The sequence below is a fragment of the Electrophorus electricus genome, chromosome 11 (assembly GCF_041902795.1).
Source record: "Electrophorus electricus isolate QZ-2024a chromosome 11, ASM4190279v1, whole genome shotgun sequence".
Taxonomy (NCBI): domain Eukaryota; kingdom Metazoa; phylum Chordata; class Actinopteri; order Gymnotiformes; family Gymnotidae; genus Electrophorus; species Electrophorus electricus.
Window position 1 is genome coordinate 10,535,610 of NC_137507.1, and position 22,784 is coordinate 10,558,393.

Here is a 22,784-nt window from a genome sequence, read left to right on the forward strand (position 1 = left end):
TCTCTCTCTCTCTCTCTCTCTCTCTCTCTCTATAGAGGGCTGAGGGGACACAGTTCCTTCAGTCTCTCTGGGGTACTGGAGGTGAAGCTTGTGTTTCCTGCTGAGTTGAACAGTGTGTGCAGGGCAGAGGGAGATGGACAGCTGTCTGACTTTAATTCTTCTGATGTCCACAGTCTCACTCACTACTGCTGGTAAGTACACAATAACGTTTAAATCGATTACCATATCAGATACTATAAATGTGACTCAACTCTTTAATGAATCAGTTAGTTGAGACAGTAGTGATCACCAGTCTGAACAGGCTGGATAAGCTGGTGTAGAAAGTGGAGTGTGTAGTGGGGTGAAGCCTGGACTCTCCACAGGCTGTGACAGAGAGGAGGAGGAGGAGGAGAAACTGCATTCAGTTCCTGAGCTCCTCCCTCCCTCCCCCACTGCACAGTACACTGGTAGAGCTCAGGAACTCCTTCAGTCCCCTTCATCAGGACAGAGAGCAACACTGAACGTCTTCAACCCTCTTTCAGACCTTCACTCCTTCACATTCTCAGTGCTAATGGGAGATGCCACCATTTCTTCTTGTATACACTTAAATGTAATAACATTGGGGTCTGCAATAGGGCTAAAACGATTCCTCGAGAAACTAAGTCGATTACTAAAAATCATTGATACAAAATACTAGACTCGCTAACAACAAAAATATGTCCGAATATCAAAACAGTAATAAAGCAAGGTAATATTGTATTACTTCTACTGCTGACAGATGGTTATGTTTAATTAAAAGCAGACATGGAGTCTAGCCAGTCCCAGCACTGCCATCACGCTTGGGTTGTCACTGCAGAGACAGGAGAGGTTCACGCAGCAGGGTGATCGGGCGGGATTCGGGTGTTATTTTACGGAAGGTTCGCTGGCAAAGTTGATACTGTTGAATTGTACCCGAGCGATTTTTTGGCAGAGGCTTCGAATTTTACATTTTTGGATCTATGTAGTCGGCATTATAATAAAAGGACTGCAGCAAGTTACGTTACATAGAGTTGTACTTCGAGTGAATGACTGAACTGTGTGAATGAACAAATACGCCATCAGGGAATCACCTTTTGTGCCCTGGGGAAGTAATAAACTTGTGTTCTGAGAAATCTAGTTACTGTTTTCAAAAACTATTTCTGCTTTCACACAAATCTAGAGGCCCACTGAGCGCATGTAAAGGTTAGGGAAAGTAGCAAATGGAAAATTACTTCGTCTTATGCGGTTTCTATTTTTCATGTGTGTAAAACAAAATATTTTGTGTTTGCCATTAATATCAACCGTCACTTAGCATTGCTACACCAACGACTCTTTCGCTCACAAACGACACCAAATCTTGAAGAAAAAAAAAAACCCGTGAAAAACAAAAAGGGCGCCTCTTAAAATAATTTTAAATATTTTTTATTTACTTATTTGTTTTTGCATTTCAGAAAATGTTTTATTCAAAATCCAGAATGTAATATGGCACTTAAATACACTAAAGTAGGTTTAGTTTTGACAAATACTGCATGTAATGTAAGCAATAAAAATGTTTTTAATTAAGCAAAATTATTTCTTGTATGATTTCTCGATTAATTGATGAAGTAATTGATAGAATACTAGATTACTAAAATAATATATTGCTCCATCCCTAGTCTGCGATAGTTTTATTGCCAGTATGTCACCTGTGCCTCCTGAAGTACAGTTCTAAGTTACTCACTCAAGTTGTTCACACTGTTCATTACTTGTACAGTCAATGAAGGGCAAAAACTGGTCTTTTCATCTAATGTACATAAACGACAACGGCACTTGTATTACAAATGATAAACATAAACATGAAACAATAGACATTAAACAAACACGATGAACATGCAAACGTTTTAACAATGAGGAAAAGAACATTAACACGCTATGTCAACAATGACCAACACTCTGCACACTTTGCCACAGGTTTATATACATTTAGACAAATGAGGTGCAGGTGTGTGCAAGTGTGGTTACAAACAAAACAGCCCTCCCACTGTACGTGGTGGGCCAAACCACGTGACTCGCGGGAGGCGAGCGCTCCGTGACAACTAGCAGGGTGAAAGTGCTGTGTATTAAGAGATGGACTGTATATTAATTCTAAAAAATAAATCTAATATTATTATTACCTAAAATGATTTTTAAAGTATAACACTTGTGTGCTCTGTTCAGTATAATAATTAAAATAATTTAATTGCACAGCTCACAGGAAGTCTAGACTTACTGACGGTCCTCACCTGTGCTCTGGGAGAGTGGAGGTGCTTCATGGAGAGGCCTGGACCACAGTGTGTGATGATGACTTTGACCAGCAGGATGCAGAGGTTGTGTGTAGAGAGCTGGGCTGTGGGTGTCCTGTGGAGGTGCTGGGAGCAGCTGCTTTTGGCAGAGGGGAGGGCCCGGTGTGGACAGGGGAGTTTCAGTGTAGAGGCAACGAATCTGAGATTTACTCCTGTCCAACAATATCTTCACTCAGATACAACTGTTCCCATGATAATGATGTTGGACTAACATGTTCAGGTTAAGTATAATTATTTACATCTTTACATATGTAATATGGTTAATACTGTCCCTTTATTTATATATATATATGTATATTTTATATATATATATATATATATATATATATATATATATATATAATGTGTGTGTGTGTGTGTGTGTGTGTGTGTGTGAATCATTTACAACTGAATGCTGTCACACTAAGATATCAGTATTTGCATGCATGTATAATGACAATAAATATGAATTGAATGCTGTTGCACTAAGATGACAGTTGTTTGTTCAGGATACACAGCGGCACGTCTGGTTAACGGCTGGGACTCCTGTTCTGGTCGAGTGGAGCTCCAGTACCTAAATGACTGGGGCTCAGTTTGTGGTGATAGCTGGGATAACAGAGCTGCCAGTGTCTTCTGTGAACAGCTGAAGTGTGGGAGTGCTGTGATTGTGTTGGGGGCGGACTGGTTTGGGGAGGGGAGTGGCCACATCTGGGCTGATATGTTTGATTGTCATGGGAATGAGACACACCTGTCAGAATGTCCCATCTCATCATGGAGTCGAACAGCATGTTCTCATAAACAGGATGCTGGAGTCATCTGCAGTGGTGAGCTCCTCCACTCATGTACACCACATTATTGATGTACAAAAACATAGTTTTCATTAAAAAATAAATAGCTTACTCATTTACATGTTTAATTATATTCCCATTCAGGTTCCTCTCAGGCCTTTCATGAGGGGCGAGTGCGGTTGTCTGGAGGGAGGGAGTGTGAGGGGCAGGTTGAGGTTTACTTCAGTCAGGACTGGAGGAGAGTTCTCCTGGATTCCTGGAGTGTGTCTGAGGCCTCAGTGATCTGCAGACAGCTGGGTTGTGGTTCTGTGTTGAACTTCTCCAGCTCCTCTCCATTCAGCCCTGAACAACACAGCCACATGTGTGTGATGGGTTTCAATTGTTCTGGGAGTGAAGCTCATCTGGGGAACTGCAGCAGTGCAAAACTGCTCAACCTCTCCTGCAGCTCCAGGGAACAGCTGTCAATCACCTGCTCTGGTAATTGTTACATTAACCTAAAAATAGCTAATTGTTAACAATATTATTAACAGAGGTACCTAATATGCACTACATTACCCTAAAAAAGTGGTTTACAATTTTAATATTACTAATAATTGATAACATAATAACATGGACACCTAATCTACATTAAACTACACCCGAATTATGTGATGATTTATGATTTTTATTTCACAGCAGCAAAAATAATAACTTCATGATTTTGGTAAAACAATTCCAAGTATTAACAAAAGCAGAGAGGTTCACCTGTCTGAACTATCTTGTACACTTAAGATGTGATTGCATATGTATACACAGTGTGTTTGTGTGTGTGTGTGTGTTTAGGTGTGTTTAACTCAGCCCACAGCTCCCTCAGACTGGTTGGTTCTGGGGGAGACTGTGCAGGAAGGCTGGAGGTTTTCCTCAACGGCTCATGGGGAACTGTGTGTGATGACTCATGGGATATTGAGGATGCCCAGGTGGTGTGCAGGCAGCTGCAGTGTGGAGTGGCCCTCAGTGCCCACGTACCAGCCTGGTTTGGTCCTGCAACTGGACCCATATGGCTGAATGAGGTGCAGTGTGACGGGAGCGAGACGTCCATGTGGAACTGTAGGTATCAGCTCTGTGGAGAACATGAGTGTGGACATCAAGAGGATGTAGGAGTGGTGTGTTCAGGTAAAGTGTGCTAACTTTTAGACTGATGTATCTGATTGAGCTTCAAAGTGTATAGTATACACTAAAGTGTACAGTAATAATAAGAATAATAATAATAATAATAATAAGAAGAAGAAGAATAGTAATGAATTTAGGTCTGTCACAATCATAAAGTATTTTGTGTTTTAATTTTATATAAAATATTCGAATAATGGTTTAAATATTTTTGTTCCACTGAAGTAAGCCTAATAACACTGTAACAATGAACTTAGGCTACAACTTAACCTATAACCTACAACTTTCCTAATGAACATGGTATACTGGCACATACAAATAAGTTTAAGTGGCTTTTCTGTAGTTTATCCACATTAGCAACAAAGGAACTGTCTCATTGCCCAGATGTCAAGAGAAACAAAAAGATTATTTTCTACATGATGATGTTGCTGTGCATTCTGAATGAAGGGATATAATCAAATACAGTCCACATGACCCACATCACATGATTAGTGTGTAGGGAATACAAAGGTAGATCATTTGGGGTTCCCTAGGAAATACCTGAATCACCATTTAGTTTACTGCGTGAAGAACAGGTGGTCCATCTGTGACAATGTTTAGATGTACTTTAAATAGTTCTAAATTGATTGTCTTGACAAATATGAGAGAAAATTAATATAATGAAAGAAATAATGATGCAATGAATAAGACATATCAACTGTTTGGACTGAATGCAGAGCAGTGCTAAGATGGACTGAACAGACTGAAATCAGGCATCAAAGTAACTGAGCTGTGGAATATAATGCCAAACTCTTCACTATAAACAAGGAAACTCACTCTTGAACATCATTTAACTGCTTGAGCCTTACAGACACATACACACCAAATTCACATTTTATATGTTGAAACTAAAACACATGATTGGCCAACATGTGAGAAAGTGTGTGTCAAATGATCATGGGCAGATCAAATAATCACAATGATTATAACTGTATAATTATATTGTATAATATACTGTATAATTATAACTGCTTTGTTACACAGTTATTATGTTATTACATTGTTACTACATAGCTACCCTTGACGTATGCAATATCTTGTCTTCTGGGTGGCAATTAAATACTCACATAGGCCAAGTTCTATTGCAAGGTCCTAATAACAGAGATACTGAAAGGATCTAGCTCTGACTGAAAGTGTTAGCCACGTGAGTTTGGAAGAGATTACATTTTTAACTGAATGAAATATTGCTAATAGTTTTTTTTAATTAATTATTGCTAATAGTTAATCTGGTTCATGTTGAGAGTACAGTACTAAATATGATGACAATAAAGTGTTCATTAATTCATTTAATAGTTTTCATCTTTCTCTACTTTTACCAGAATTCAAAGAAATGAGACTCAGTGAGGGGTGTGAAGGGAATCTGGAATTTTTCTATAATGGAACCTGGGGGAATGTGTGTGTGAATGGGATGAATGAAAAAACAGTAAGTTTGGTCTGTCGAGAGCTGAACTGTGGAAGAACAGGCAGTGAGTCCCCATCCAAAGCAAGAGTTGAATCATCTCCTAACTGGCTGGATCAGGTGAAATGTAGGAAGCATGACTCCACTCTGTGGCACTGCCCATCTGAACCCTGGGGACAGAATGAATGTGATAATCACATTGAGGTGGCTCACATTACCTGTTCAGGTAGGCAGATTGTCATTCCAGTTTGTACTAGTTTTATATACTTTTCCATACTGATGAGCAAACTGTGTAGATTTGTTCTCTATCCATTCAATGCTATGTAGATTACGAAATATATCTGACTAACATGGCTACAGTACTGGATGCTCTTGGAAGTTCAATCTCTGTCTTGCTCTACACACAGGAGAGAGAAATGATCATGTGCAGCAAAGTCATGTGAAATGCTCCTCCTCTTCCTCCCAGAGCCAGTGCTCCAGTAAGGACTCACACACAAAGAAGGTCCACATTTGACTCAGGAGAGCATTATTCACAAATGCTACATGTGTCAGTCCTCTCCTCACCATGATCAGTAATAGTCTCTGAATCAGACATGTTCAAATGACAGTACAAATCCATCACTTATTATATGGATTACTGATCTGTTATGATTTCCGTAGCTAGAGTTCTCAGTATGACTTTTCCTTCTCATGTTTTTTTTGGGTGTGTGTGTGTGTGTGTGTGTGTGTGTGTGTGTGTGTGTGTGTGTGTGTGTGTGTGAGGTAGATCACCTGCCTCTCAGGCTGAGTGGACCAGAGGGAAGCTGCTCTGGGAGGCTGGAGATTTATCATAACGCTGCGTGGGGCTCCATCTGTGATGATCAGTGGGACATCAGTGATGCTGAGGTGGTCTGCAGACAGCTGGGCTGTGGGAAGGCACTGAGGGCTGATGGGAGTGCTGCCTTTGGTGCTGGTGAAGGGGTGATCTGGCTGAATAGAGTGAAGTGTAGAGGGGATGAGATTCACCTGTGGGACTGCAGTTATTCACTGAAGAATCACACTGACTGCTCCCACAAAGAGGATGCTGGAGTCACCTGTGCAGGTCAGAAGTACATGGGGGAGTCTAGGATTTCTGATTGTAATTTTTTTTCCCCCCAGAATTAATTTCCATGTGATTCAGAATTGCTGTTAATTGCTAGTGAGAGTGTGAACACGGCACTGCCAAAAATCTGGAAGAGTGTGTACATGTGTTTTGTGTATGTCTAAATGTTGTGCTTCTCTATTTACAGAGCAACCTTTGCCCCCCACCACTAGCTCCAGAACAACCACCAGAAACTCCAGCACCACAGGTTCACTAGTTTGTTTTGTCTTGGTTTTTTGTTTATCTAAATGTTTCTGAACATATCATTCCATGTTCTACAAAGTTTTATTGTTTATTTCTTTGTGCAGTTGGTCAGAGGACAACAGCCAGTTGCCCACAAACTCTACCAGCAGCTGCTCTGTCCCTCCTTTCAGTGGTTCTCCTGGGAGTGCTGCTCTTCCTGGTCTTAGTGCTTCTCTCTGGGCTGGTTTACCAGAACAGAGTGCTCAGTAGAGGTGGGACACATTCACAAGTCATCTACAGTCTAGCCTCTGAACATCGTTAGTCCTTCAATCTGTCTGTCTTCTGTTACTCTGATGTGACACCATGTTTGTGTCTGTCTCCACCCAGTGCTCTTTAGTCGTTACACCCCCAGGTTCAATGTTCTATCTAATGCAGTCTATGAGGAGATCAACCACAGACTCATCATTAAAAGAACCAATAACTCTGCTCAAAGGGGTGAGTAGGATGTGTAGTGTTTAACATGAAGCTTGGTGAATTATATTTTTGAGATTTTGAGATTTTTAGATCTTTAATACACATGTATCAACAGGAAAGGCATTTGGAAAATATTAAATGGTCAAATGCAGAACACCTCAATGCACGCTCTGTGATTGATATAATGTTGGATATTTTCCAAATGCCTTTCCTGTTGATACATCTGTATTAAAGATAAAAAACCTTTGAATGAATTTAGACATTGTGCTAATTGTAATGAGTACTATATAATGACATAGAGGGAGTTTGTGTGTTTGCATGTGTTTTGTGTGTTAGTGTGGTGTCTGATTTACTTGCTGCATTGCATATTATTTCTGTCTTCCTGAAATCAATCCAGTTGACTATGAGCCACCTAAGTCAGAGGTTTGTGGTTGATTTGGTGTTCTGTACCTGTCATATGACTGTTCTGCGCTCCTCTAACAGGAAGTGTCCTTTCTGAAGCCCAGCATTCAGGATATGAGGATGTGGATCAGGAGCTTCTCTCAGGTAACAGTCAAACTCATTTACCTCTTAACACAGTAATCCCTTATTTACCTGACCCTCTTAACCAGAGGAACCTTACCACATTTATCAGTATGTGCGTCCTTGGGAATCAAACCCATAACAATGGTGTTGCTGGCACTTTCTTTATTTTGCACATTTAGGAAAAAAAAATTAATTCTCAGTTGTTATACATTAAATACAAAGTTGCAAATGACAAGAATAGTTTAAATTATTTAAATTGAGCCAAAAATTAAAGTTAATTGATATGGTAAGAGATGGCACACAAGAAAACTATGATGATGTCACCACTGCTGGATAAAATGCTGGTATTGTAGCAGGTGTGTCTCCATATTGAAGATTTTCTGTTAGTTTGATGGGTTGATACAACCTGAACCCTCATTCCTGAATACAGTGAACCAGCTACCAAACAACCACTCTCATGTTGACCAAGCCAGGATGCTACCAGCACACCAGCAAGAGTGCATGAAGAACCTAAACAGCTAAGGATGTGAGGAGAAGGAGCTGACATATTCAAACAGGGAGAGAAAAAGTAAAACTTAAACTGCTCAAAATAGCTTTCCCAACCAAGGAAGGATAACTTGAGCAAGAAGGAAATAGGAATCAGCAGACAGCCCTTGACATCTCTACCTGGATTACAGGCTTTATCACTCACCAGAACTCTGAACAAAAACTGAGCACCAGGGAGGAGTGAGGCTGTGGGCTGGATGACAGGTGTGGCTGATTGCCTCTGATTACTGTGAGGCGTCTCTATGCTTCCCTCTGGTGGCTGAAGATGGCCTAGCCAACAGCCCAGCCCCAGCCAGTCAGAAAAAAACATTAAATATTCTCATTACAAAAACATATCTGTTCAGTGGTTTGGGATACTTACAAGTATAAATATGTATAGGGAGCATTTTTATATTCTGATATCATCAAAACGTTCTGTTCAAAAGAGTAATTTTACACTTTTTTTAAATAGGTTTATTTATTTGTTTGATTGGTGTTGGAGAGAAGATGTTTCAATGAATAATAATGCAACTATAAATAGCCTAAAATACCTTGGTTATCTGTGTGGTTACATCACGTGATATGCCATGTTGCAGCCACAATTTATTGGCCCTACATGTGTGATACAATTAGAAAAGCGGAGATGAGTTTTGTTTAACAAAATTAAAAATTCAGAATTTAAATGGCATTCATGTTGGCTCATTGTGTCAAAGATCTCTGTCTTTGATTGTTTGCTAGTTTGGACATGGATGTGTTTAGCAATAACATGCTTTCCATTCTGTCGCATCATGTTGTCTAGCTTTGCAACTCTTTTATTCAAAACCTGATTGTCTTTCATAGTTGACTTTGCTGCTTATTAGCACCCGATTGTCTTTCATTGTTCAATATTTTAAATATTTATAATTCTTAAACTAAAAAAGCTAAGGACAGAAGCAGTGAAATGCAGTGCAGCTGTTATAAGCCTGATTAAAAAGAGCTGCAGTTTGATCAGCAGGTGATGGTGTAGCTGGTCTTTGAATATCTTGATACTTGTGCACCTTGTTAACTTGGTGCACCTGCCCCTTTCAGAGTCTCTGCATGGCCCTGGTGTAGAGGACGTAGCTGAGAATTATGATGATGTCATTACTGCTGATCAGGACTCTGCTGTTGTGACAGGTGTGACTTTTAAAATTGTAACCTCAAATATTTAAAAAATCAATCAGTGTTGAAGTACATGCTAATGCAATTGTATCTACTTCCACCTTTTGACAGAGGAGATGACAGAGAACTATGATGATGTTATTAGCACTGGACTAAACCTCAACATTATAGCAGGTAGGAATTTGTGAAAAAAATGAAAGCATTTTAGTGAGTAAGTATGTTTTCATTGTAGAACATTTATTTTAAAGTGAAATTAGGCTGTTAATATATGGGTTTTATTATGTTTTGACATAACTGATCTTTGCCTGTTGGTGTAGTGGACACACCAGAGAACAGTGATGACGTCATCAATGCTGGACAGGATGTAGGAGGTGTAAATGGTGAGTGGCTTCCCTTGTTGTGTTCTCTACTACATTCCACTTGTATGTGAGTGGGGAGGGTGGAGTCAGTGTGTCAAATAAAACGAGAATTTGTTCATTAATTTTTTCATTTAGTGAGTAACATGAGCTGAACTCTATCTTTATGGACATAACAAGTGCCTATCTTACCTTTCTTGGAGCTGTTTATAGAAGCTGCTCCAATGTGTATTAAAACAAGATAAACAATATATTTCAAGCAGCAAAATGTTTAATTTTGCACTTTTTACAGATCATGAGTACAGGATACAGAAGCTGCAGGAAGATGGAAACCTTTTCTGAAAACTTCAGAAAACATTTGAATTTCTTTGAATTCAGAAAATTTTGTGTTTAAATAACATTTTTTTTAATCTTTTCACAAATCAAATATGATGTGAACATGAATGGTTTGAAATTGGCTATTTTTCAGATACCCACATCTCAAAAAGTGTATGAACAGCTTGTGGGTAAAAAATCTCCTAGTCACTAAACTTCCTTTCACAATGTTCTTTCATTGTTGTTATATAATCAAACATTTATGGACACATCTCAGTGGTTAGGGTACTTGATTAAGCACCACCACTGCCAAGCTGCCACTGTTGGACCCCTGAGCAAGTCCCATTAATCATCAATTGTTCAAATTATACTTAGTCATATTTGGGAGCTGCTTTGGATAAAAGCATCAGATAAATGTACAACACCTTGAAAGCATTTTGAATGATTCAATTCTCAACATGTTTTTTAACAAGCAAGTTAATGACCAAACTAAAGAGCAATTAATAAATAATCCACTGATGTTTTCTGTAAAATGATCCCTTTTCATTTATAGTTAGTTTTGTTTATATATTTAAAATGTTCAAGTTTGAAAGTTAAAATAATAATAAATATTGTCAGTTGGTGGGTGGCAAAAATGATCATTCTGCTTTATTTCTGGTATGTAATTACTGGTATAGGTAAGTGCTGTGTAGCCTAATTTATATATGAGCAACTCTTAAAATATTTCATGATTAATAGGCAGTTTTAGTGTAACATGATTTCAGCTTTTAAGAGAGAGAAACAGAGTGGACAGTGCTTTGAATGAGGAACTTACCCTTTCTGACATACAGCACCATTATGAAAAAGTTTTGTTTGTTCTTGTTTTGGTCCCCAGTTTTTACCACCCACCCTTCCTTGTCTGAACCTGTGTTTCATCTTCCCCAGTCTAGTTATATATTTATATCCTGTGTCTTCCTGACTTAGTTTGTTGGTAATTGTAAATTCCCAGCATGAATTCTGTGTTTCCATAGTTTATCATGTTTTTTTTATGCTTTGTGTAGTTGTTTTCTGGTTTTGTTTCCCTCTCTTCCGGTTACTCAACCATTAACTGTTGCATGGATAATAAGTTTGGATTTGTCCTAAATAAAGCTTGCTCTTCTTGTGTTTGCATCCTGTCTTGCCTTGCTCTGTGTTTCATTATGACTGACCAATGTAATGCAATGCAGCAAGTGAGCAATATACTGGTATGGGTATCTTACATCAGTGGAAAAACTTTGGCTGCTTCTGTGGAGTCCAAACATTTTTACATTATTCTAGGTGTCTCACAGACCACTATGCTTAGGGGTTTGAAATGCTAAAATAAGAACTTATGTATCCTCTGTAAGCTGTTTCCATGCATGGCACAGTATGTATTTGGGAATACTGTTCCGATCCACTGGAGAAGTATAAATTAGGGAGTCCCACACTAAGATGGCAGAGGTAAGGTATATGATTGTAGTCTAAGTGGTGAACCACTTGGGACTGTTCACCTAGGTCCAGGGGTATGACAATGCAGTATGTCAATCCCACTTTTCCACCAGAAATCAGCACCTGATAGGGGCTTCTCCAGTGAGGTCCCAGCACCATACGGCTCTCTGTGGGCTTATTGAGCCACACCAAGTCATCTACTCACAGGCACACAATGCTGAATACTCACGCCATGAAACAGCTTCTGTTTCTCCTGAGCCTTGGCCATGTTCACTCTGGCAGCAGTGAATGCCGTCTCTAGCTACTCTACAAGAGACGACACAAACTGTGCATGAGACTCAAAGCCTGCAGTCTTCAGGATTTGGGAGGGCGCAAGCACATCTGCAGGAACCTGTGCTTCACATCCATGTATGAGGGAGAAGGGGCTGAAGCAACTACTGGCATGTCTGGATGGCCACCACTTTGGAAATGTCTAGGTCTTCCTCTTGCAATGACCTTATCTGAGAGCCATCATGTGAGTAACTTGACAAGGCCCAGGTTTACACCAGGCCCCTTAGGAAAATTAGATTTTTCAATTTTGATTCTTTACTTGAAATTTTATTAGTGAGGAATTAATATTTGGAGCATGTGATAGATACTGTCACTTAGGAATGTTAATCGGGTGCTCTGGCTGCTATTCCAGCGAGCTGGCCATTTGATCCAGTGGTCAGGGCTCATGTTTACTTCCTTTCAGTCCTGGTTAGGGTGGTTGCCTTCAGCTTTTGTACGTGGGATGGCAGTGAGGCCATTGGGAGTGTGCTCCAGGTTGATGAACCCACACCTGCTGTAAAGGGATGGTCAAGCCCAGTGTGAGGACCCCTGATGAAGGTCACGGGTGTGGCCCTGATGGAAAGGGCAGTTGTGTGCAGAGGGACACATGGACAGTGTCATGTGCAGAGGCACTCCCCAGAGGTGAAGGCATTGCAACAGAGACTGTCACTATCCAAAGGGGAGAATGGTGTGATGGAGACCGTCACTTAGGATGGTTAAATTGGTACTCTGGCTGCTAATCCAGAGAGCTGGTCCCATGATCAGAGGTTGGCTTTGGGTTCGAGTTCTTCAGCTTTTGTTACAGAGCAGCTTCTCAGAGCATGACTGTGGCATCACCAGCCGTGAGGTTCAGAGGAAGACCTTGTCCTCCCTCAGGGGTCTTAGAGATTTGATTTAATTATCCCTGATTGAACCATTTGATTAATTTCTCCCTGACTACAAGTACATATGTACCCAGCACGACACTGTTTCTTTTTGTCTTTCTTGCAGTGGAGAATAAAAACTCTTCTCAACTGCACTCACACCTCGCTCCCTCTCTGCGACCATAACAGCTCTTTTTCTCTATACCTTTTCTCAGCATGCAGGCATGTTAAGGGGAAAAAAGATTTTTACCATTTTATTCTAAGATTTTACTCCAGGAACTTCTGATATTAACAGAAGTTTGATTGTTGCTGCTTTTTGCAAGGCCTCCAGTCATTCATGATAAGGATTATATAAGCCAAGTGCCATAAAAATTAAACTGTTCATTCATTACACTGCTTTTTTTCCTTCCACATAACTGTCATAGACAGGATTTTACAATTTATATTTCTAAAATGTAAGGTTTTTATTGTTGTTGTTGTTATTATTGCATTGAAGTAATGAAAAAATATTGCACATCACCTGAGAATAAAACCCATTACATGCTGCTTCCCCTAATTTTCATGTTATTGATAACTAGATTATTATTATTAATTTTTATTTTATTGACTTTCTTGATAGTTATTATTCTGTGTTATATGTTAAAGTGAAGATACATTAAAAAAGTTTCTCTTTTATATTTCCAGTTGCATGGGAGAACGCAGAAGTCAAGACATCAGCAATGACATCAGCTGTTGAGTGACATGTAAGTCACAGTTGCAGAATGTATAATCCTTTACTGCCATCTTGTGCACTAAATATGAAAATTCACCATGCTTTTTGTAATGGATTGGTTAGGATTAAGTGTTGAACAGTTTACATAACTGGTAAATTAATTACACATTTTAAATTGTGATAAAAATTACAATTTTCTATTTTTCTCTTCCACAATCATAATTTCTTTATACTTTATACTTTCTGTGTGACCAGGTAATTAAAAACAAAGTCTTGTGTTTCTCAGACAAGGCTTTTAAAATAATTTTCATTTCAACAAGTATTGGATTTATTTTAGATTATTCTGAACACTAGTTTAATCTGAGTGATAATATAGTATTTTTTTTTGTATTTTATTCTAACCTAAAAATAGACTTGATTGTTTTCCTTTGGCAGTTATTAATCAGTGTTTAGATCAGCTCTGTGCAGGTGGCATTAAAGCTGAATCTACACTGAGTGCTTCCTCTCTCTGAAATCAGTCTCCTGTATGCTGGTGACTTTCTCACCACACTCTCCTCAATCAGACGCCTCTATAGATGGGAGGTGGAGTTCTGTTCATCCGCGCTGACGTTCTTTTGATATATATGGAGTAAGTCAAACATGCATCCTCTGATTTGTCACTGAAGGATCTTTGAAGATTTGCCCTTCTCTGTCTAATAAGGTAACAGTGAGTGTGATTGGCAGCTGTGAGGAGCTCTCTCTCTCTCTCTCTCTCTCTCTCTCTCTCTCTCTCTCTCTCTGTCTCGTTCTCTATAGGGGGCTGAGGGGACACAGTTCCTTCAGTCTCTCTGGGGTGGTGGAGGTGAAGCTTGTGTTTCCTGCTGAGTTGAACAGAGTGTGTGCAGGGCAGAGGGAGATGGACAGCTGTCTGACTTTAATTCTTCTGATGTCCACAGTCTCACTCACTACTGCTGAAAATTGCTATAGAAATAAATTTAGATTAACAAATTGCTATATTAGAAACTATAAATGTGACTCAACTCTGTCATGAATCAGAGTTAGTTGAGACAGTAGTGATCACCAGTCTGAACAGGCTGGATAAGCTGGTGTAGAAAGTGGAGTGTGTAGTGGGGTGAAGCCTGGACTCTCCACAGGCTGTGACAGAGAGGAGGAGGAGGAGGAGGAGGAGAAACTGCACTCAGTTCCTGAGCTCCTCCCTCCCTCCCCCACTGCACTTTACACTGGTAGAGCTCAGGAGCCCCTTCAGTCCCCTTCATCAGGACAGAGAGCAACACTGAACGTCTTCAACCCTCTTTCAGACCTTCACTCCTTCACATTCTCAGTGCTAATGGGAGATGCCACCATTTCTCCCTGGTTTGTGTACACACAGTAATATCTAATCACACAGATAATCAATAAAAATACCAGTCAATAACTGGTATTTTGGAGCTAGTGTTTACATTTGTGTATATATACTATTTATAGCATTATATGCTATTTTTTCATATTTGTGTCCTCTGTGGGCAGCTGAAGTGTGGCAGTGCTGTGGCTGTGTTGGGGGCGGACTGGTTTGGGGAGGGAAATGGCCGCGTTAGGGCTGATGTGTTTGATTGTCATGGGAACGAGACACACCTGTCAGAATGTCCCATCTCATCATGGAGTCGAACAGCATGTTCTCATAAACAGGATGCTGGAGTCATCTGCAATGGTGAGCTCTTCCACTCATGTACACCACATTACTGAAGTTTTAAAACATTAAATATATTTTGCATGCTAAAATAAAAACCGTTTTAATTTTCAGATTTAATTATATTCCCATTCAGGCTCCTCTCAGGCCTTTCATGAGGGGCGAGTGAGGTTGTCTGGAGGGAGGGAGTGTGAGGGGCAGGTTGAGGTTTACTTCAGTCAGGACTGGAGGAGAGTTCTCCTGGATTCCTGGAGTGTGTCTGAGGCCTCAGTGATCTGCAGACAGCTGGGTTGTGGTTCTGTGTTGAACTTCTCCAGCTCCTCTCCATCCAGCCCTGAACAACACAGCCACATGTGTATGACGGGTTTCAATTGTTCTGGGAGTGAAGCTCATCTGGGGAGCTGCAGCAGTGCAAAACTGCTCAACCTCTCCTGCAGCTCCAGGGAACAGCTGTCAATCACCTGCTCTGGTATGTGTTACATTAACCCAAAACATGGGTACCTAATACGCTCTAAAATGTATCCCTGTTGTGTGAGGATTTATGACATTTATCACTTAGTATCAAAAATAAGAACCTGAATCATTATTTTGGTAAAAACAATTCCATGTGTCTCTTTGTGTGCGTGTGTGCGTGTGTGCGTGTGTGTGTGTGTGCGTGTGTGTGTGTGTGTTTAGGTGTTTAACTCAGGCCACAGCTCCATCAGACTGGTTGGTTCTGCGGGAGATTGTGCAGGAAGGCTGGAGGTTTTCCTCAGTGGCTCTTGGGGGACAGTGTGTGATGACTCATGGGACATTGAGGAAGCCCAGGTGGTGTGCAGGCAGCTGCAGTGTGGAGTGGCCCTCAGTGCCCACATACCAGCCTGGTTTGGTCCTGGAACTGGGCCCATATGGCTGAATAAGGTGCAGTGTGAGGGGAACGAGATTTCCATGTGGAACTGCAGGTATCAACTCTGTGGAGAAGATGAGTGTGGACATTAAGAGGATGTAGGAGTGGTGTGTTCAGGTAAAGTGTTCTGACTGCTGCGGTTATTGATGCGTTTCCACCCTTTGTAGTTAACAGTTATTCAGCATGTGCACTAGTTTATACAAGCATTAACGCTTGTATAGCTTCTTGTGATAACAGAAAATATTTAAAATTGAATTACATTAGCAATTCCTATAACATACAAAACACTAAGTTTAAACAAGTGTTATTTAATCTTTTCATAAACTCTCCTTCTGCCCTCAGAGTTTAAAGAGATCAGACTTACAGAGGGCTGTGAAGGAAATCTGGAAGTGTTCTACAACAGAACCTGGGGAAATGTGTGTGAAAATAGACTAGATGAAGAAATAGCAACTTTAATCTGTCAAGAGCTGAATTACGGAACATCTGGCAGTGAGAATAGTGACAAACCAAGAGTGGAATCATCTCCTGACTGGCTGGATGATCTGAAATGCAGGAAACATGACTCCACTCTGTGGCACTGCCCATCTTCCTCCTGGGGGAAAGAAACATGCAGTTCGCGTGTGGCTCGCATTACCTGCACAGGTAGGGACAACCTTTCATTGATTTGAAATGAACTGATGTCTTTGCCCAGAAAATATTAAACTGGCTGAAATGGCAACAACACTGAATACCACTGGAAATTCAAAGCTTTAAGTATAACAGCTCAATGATTAATGAAGTACCTTATCACAACTGCAGAAAAGGAAAATATTCAGGTGCAGCGAAGTCATCTGAAGTGCTCCTCATCTTCCTACCAGAGACAGTGCTCAAGTAAGGAAATAAATTGACTATAAAGTCAATGTGTTTTTGGCATGATTAGGCCATTAATTACTGTTGCCATGCCTATTCATTTGTGTGTGTGTGTGTGTGTGTGTGTGTGTGTGTGTGTGTGTGTGTGTGTGTGTGTGTGTGTGATGTAGATCACATGCCTCTCAGGCTGAGGGGAGCAGAGAGAAGCTGCTCTGGGAGGCTGGAAGTTTACCATAACGCTGTTGGAGGCTCCATCTGTGATGATCAGTGGGACATCAGGGATGCTGAGGTGGTCTGCAGACAGCTGGGCTGTGGGAAGGCACTGAGGGCTGATGGGAGTGCTGCCTTTGGTGCTGGTGAAGGGGTGATCTGGCTGAATAGAGTGAAGTGTAGAGGGGATGAGATTCACCTGTGGGACTGCAGTTATTCTCTGAAGAAACACACTGACTGCTCCCACATAGAGGATGCTGGAGTCACCTGTGCAGGTCAGAGGATTTTGCTTGATTCTGGTGTTTCAAGTTCCATGCAAAAGTCTTTTCTCCCGTTGTTAATCTGCAAAAGGTTATTTTCATTGTCATTTTGGCTAATGAGAGTTAAATCGGTTAGTGCTTAAATTCTGCTCATCTTCTTGGAGAACATGAACATGTATTTTGAATGTCTGGGTTCTGGGTTCTGCTTTTATATTGACAGACCCTTATGTGTCTCCTACAACTGCACCCAGAACAACCACAAGCACCTCCACCTTTACAGGTTCGCTCTGTCTCTTGGTCATTTTCATAAGTGACTGTGGAAACATTATTGCTTGTTCTTCAGTTGTTGGTGTGTATTTTTCTTTCCAGATGTTCAGAAGACATCCAGTCCTCTACAAACTGCATCAGCAGCTGTTCCGTGCACAACCCCTACAGTGGTCCTGCTGGTACTGGCAGTGCTGCTCTTCCTGGCCTTAGTGCTTCTCTCTGGGCTGGTTTACCAGAACAGAGTGCTCAGGAGAGGTGGGACACATTCACACATCATCTACAGTCCAGTTTCTGGACATTCTCTGAACATCATTAGTCCTTGAGTCTGTCTGTCTTCTGTTACACTGAAGTGACACCATGTTTCTGTCTGTCTCCACCCAGTGATCTCTAAGAGGAGGCGTAAGACTCTGCCTGAGGCAGTCTATGAGCAGATCGACCGCAGATACATCAATAAAATATATTTTGTACATACATAGAATATATATTTATCTTGCATATATATATTTCACATATAGAGAATATCTATATTTCTCTATGCACCCATGTTTTCTTTTCCTCAGTTTGGACAGAGCACTCTCCACCATTTCACTGCGAGTTATACTGTGTATGACTATGTATGTGACGAATAAACCAAACTTGAACTTGAACTTGATAAAAGAACCCGTGTCTCCACCCGAAGGGGTGGGTGATGTTTGTGGAGTCTTCTAAATGAGGCTTACTGAATTATATTTATATTATAATTGAGAAGTTTCTTCCAAATAATCTAATAACCAAACACATCTGAATCCATACCCAGTGATCAAAACAATATTTAATTTCCAAAATTCTTTGTCATTTGTTATGCTGCGCAAATAATAAGAAAATTATATAATGTAACGGCATGGCCCCCTCCTCTTCAAGTCCTCCTTAAGTACGTGTGTGTGTGTGTGTGTGTGTGTGTGTGTCTTCTGGTGTGGGGTCTTAGGCTGCCCTCTACTGGCTGCAGTGTTATTATTTCCATCTTCCTGTAACCAGCCCAGTTGATTATGATCACATGAGTCAGTTTGGGGTTGATTTGGTGTTCTGTACCTGTCACATGACTGTTCTGCTCTCCTCTAAGAGGAAGTGTCCTTTCTGAATCCCAGCATTCAGGATATGAGGATGTGGATCAGGCGTTTGTCTCAGGTAACAGGGCCACTGCATGTGTGTGTCAAATTGGATCCCATTTAGAAATAATACAATGATGGATAAGCAATAAAATAATGTATTATTAAAACTCACCTAGCTGAACCTTATTTATAATATTCTGTGATGAATGGTTACAGAAAATGTAAAATTTTACCTAGCATGAAATATTTTTGTTCTTTTAGATTTCCACTTTGTCTCATATGAGTCTATCTGGTAGTGTGTGTTCCTCTTTGTTAGATGAATGAGAGCTTCTTTGTGTCAGAGTCTGATTTACTGCACTGGTTAAACATTTTATTCATCTGTAGATCAGAAGATGTTTTGCAGAAGTGCTTCCCCCATATTCTAACCAGAGTCACATGCAGTAGTTTACAAAAGACCTATCAGAGAATGACTGTTTGTACATCATTCTCATTACAGTAGTTTGTTTTAAGTTGTGTAAAAAACAAAGTTATCATCTTTTTCCAGAAAGGTCTGTGACTGTGGACCAGGCTGAGTATTACGATGATGTCACCACCACCGGTGACCTCATAAGTGAGTTCCTTTATTAACTGCTCATGTGATTCTACTTCCTTAAACCAAACTATGAAAAGATGGCTGGACTGTTTTAAAGAACTTAGGTGACATAGAAAGAGAGGACATACCAGAGAACTACGATGATGTCATCACTGCTGCACCCAGCCCTGATATTGTAGCAGGTGTGGTTCTGTATTGGGGATTGTCTGTCAGACAGAACAAACATTCTTACTAAAAACCCATAACTGTTCATTTGTTTGGTGTGAATACAAGTATGAATTTGTATGGGGAGCAATTTTATATTCAGTCATCATTAAAAACATCTGAGATCACAAATAAAATAAAAATTAATAAATAACCAAACAAATAAATCAATAAAAAAGAAAAGAGAATCATTAAATGATCTGTAAATGAATGATGCCTGTGCTACTTTTTTGGAGCTTTTCTCTGCTTTAAGAGCCGCCAGCTCAGTAAAATCTGTTTGTCGGTACATCTGTGTTTTGGTGTAGAGGACGTATCTGAGAATTATGATGATGTCATTACTGATGATCAGAACGCTGCTGTTGTGAGAGGTATGACTTGTAATGTTACAACATTGTAGCCTCATACATGAAAGCAGTTAATGAAATAAATGCTAATGTACTGGTATTTTCCTCTATATCTCCTCTATAACAGAGGAGATGACAGAGAACTATGATGACGTTATTACCACTGGACTAAACCCAAACATTACAGCAAGTAAGATTTTAATACGAGGCCATTTATGTCAAATGGAAGCACTAAATCAGAACAATAGGTTGTAATGTAACACACATTTTATTGATATCAGTATCATATGTCTTCTCCTGTTGGTATAGTGGCCACACCAGAAGACTGTAATGATGCTGGAACAAACCCAAATGTTACAGAAAGTAAGTATTTTTTTAAAATGTAGAAACTGTAATGCTGTATATATATATATATTCATTATATTTTAACATCATAATTGATCTTTGCCTGTTGGTGTAGTGGACACACCAGAGAACAGTGATGACATCATCACTGCTGGACAGGACGTAGGAGGTGTAAATGGTGAGCGGCTTCCCTTGTTGTGTCCTCCACTACATTCCACCTGTATGGTGGAGTCAGTGTGTCAAATCAAGAACACAGGCAGCACAGTGAAAACATGGTCACATTAGTGATGACATGAGATGGAAATGTAATAATGTTGATGCATGACAGAGGGCTCCTATTTATATATCAACTACAGTCTCCCTTCACTTATATAACAAGTGCACCCATATTTATACAAGTGGAGATGACTGAGACAGTACTGGAGTTCAGTGCCATCTACATCTGTCTAACTGTCCTACAAATGCTGCGTCTGTCTAAGTGTGATCTACAAATTATGTGTCTGGTACCTTGAATCATGCAAAGGCTTAAAACTAAACAGAGCTGGTTGTCATAAATGATAATAGGCTACATTTTATTCTTAAGATATTTTATTTAAGGCACAGCATTTGTACATCTTCATATATTATATTTCTTGGAAATCATAGAATTTCTTAGCACTGTAGTGGTGATTAGATAAACACTGAGGCAATTTCTGTTTTACTCACTCATTAACATTTTACAAGCTGATTTAATATGTGCATAATACAAAAATAAAATATTTTAAGCTATTTTAAGATTTTAGAAAGAAAAATTTGAATGTACTCTTTTTACAGACTATGAGGACATGAAGGAGGAGCCTCAGAAAGAGATGAATCACATGACCAAGAGACCACACCAAGTGCCTTTCCTCAGGAAATTACATTTGAACTTCTTCAAACTAAAAAAATGATTACTAGCATTTTTCACAATATGTAACATTTTATACATTGTTTATTTCAGCTTTCAGCTGGAATCACACCCAGGTATAAAAATACCAAAGTTTCTTTCGCAGCCAAGCGTCACCAATTGTTTCTCAACATTTTTTAAAATGGTAATATGTAGTACATAATCAAAGATGAAAAGCTTTATCTCATCTATGTCACTTGTTCTTCTGTTGAAATAAACACGTCATCTTTTGCAAGATCTCCACATTTAATCATTCTGAATACTTTGCTTACGCTATTAGAGGCCTAAACTTACATTTTCAATTCTCAACAATGTTAGCAGCCTAGTAAATTAACAAATAAACAAATAGCCTAAATAAAACTAACGTTTATTGGAAAAGGCTCCCTATTCCTTTTTAATCCGTACTACTTAGGAGTCGCATCATAAAAATACACATGAAATAAAACATTTAACGTTTTAGAACTTTTATTTTTAGCGAGGAAATGACACCTTAAAGGCATTCCGTACTATTTCTAAAAATGAATTTTACAACCTCTGTGATATTTTGTAGTATTTTATGTAATCCTACTTTTTTTTCTTCATCTACACTTTCACACATTTCAGAATTCGGTGATCTGCGCAGTTTCTGAGTTTAAGATAAAAAGGATGGCACAAAATGGCACAAAAGTTACGTGACGCGATTCAAATATCAGTCTTTTTTTCCCCCCCAAAACAAATAGAAAAGGAGAAATCACATATGGACAGCTTATTATATATCCTAAAATGAAATTAGTAATATAATCGTTTTTATAATTAATTTATAAGCGTAGTAGGGCTAAATAGATTTATTTTATATTTATACTAATGATAAATTATGAGTGAAAGCCAAGGACAATGTTGTACTATTAACTTATTGTTACACTAGAATAAGTTATTTTAGGTGTCAAAAGCATTGGTAGTGTCACACACAACACTCTTACATTTATGGTATTTAGCTGAGATAAAATTCAAATTTCTATTATGAATTTAAGAAACATAAATAAACTGGAGCCATAAAACCTACATGTACCACTGAGTATTTGTATTCTAGTGCAGCGCAAGTGCAGGACGTACAGACTCCCTCGACGGAGACATTTATTAACATACGAAAACACAACGGCACTCACATATAACGTCAACGGTGAACATGAACACACAACGACTAACATTACCGATGTGAACATTAACACAGACAACATGACCATCGTGAACGTGATCAATAACCGCCAGCGAAGCAGCGCCCCACAGCGGTGTAAGTGCACGCAGACATTAGCAGACTAACCACGTGCAGGCTCGTGCTCAGTACAAAGGCGTGGCTACAAACAAGACGACTAACGGCCACTGCACGCGGTGGGCCGTACCAGGTGACTAGTGGGGGCTCCGTGACACTATTTAATCAAAATGTAAAGACTTAATAACTGACTTCATTTATCATAACATAATATTCTAAGGTTTTGGCTAATATTAAGGGTAATTAAAGACAACTAAACACA

The 22,784-nt window shown here is 39.6% G+C and overlaps 1 protein-coding gene and 1 pseudogene across 1 annotated transcript; both read left to right on the forward strand.

Annotated features, from left to right (window-relative positions):
- Positions 1-126: 126 nt before the first annotated feature.
- LOC145659869 (antigen WC1.1-like) lies at positions 127-21,277 on the forward strand. The gene is made up of 19 exons (XM_081723261.1): positions 127-191; positions 2,224-2,538; positions 2,807-3,121; positions 3,230-3,562; positions 3,908-4,237; positions 5,590-5,895; positions 6,077-6,148; positions 6,436-6,750; positions 6,938-6,997; positions 7,098-7,244; positions 7,360-7,467; positions 7,930-7,992; positions 18,877-18,939; positions 19,408-19,477; positions 19,573-19,637; positions 19,965-20,027; positions 20,131-20,193; positions 20,464-20,526; positions 21,162-21,277. Exons 1-19 carry the CDS (start codon positions 134-136, stop codon positions 21,275-21,277), a joined length of 2,925 nt encoding a protein of 974 aa, XP_081579387.1. The 5' UTR covers positions 127-133.
- Positions 8,715-17,796, forward strand: LOC145659806 (scavenger receptor cysteine-rich type 1 protein M130-like; annotated as a pseudogene).
- Positions 21,278-22,784: the final 1,507 nt, after the last annotated feature.

What these genes read in the sequence shown, in the direction of transcription:
- LOC145659869 (XM_081723261.1), top strand. Translation starts at nt 134, where the DNA reads ATGGACAGCTGTCTGACTTTAATTCTTCTGATGTCCACAGTCTCACTC. An exon ending in AGTCTCACTCACTACTGCTG is followed by an intron (nt 192 to 2,223) that starts GTAAGTACACAA and finishes TTAATTGCACAG; the next exon opens with CTCACAGGAAGTCTAGACTT. An exon ending in TGCTGGAGTCATCTGCAGTG is followed by an intron (nt 3,122 to 3,229) that starts GTGAGCTCCTCC and finishes ATTCCCATTCAG; the next exon opens with GTTCCTCTCAGGCCTTTCAT.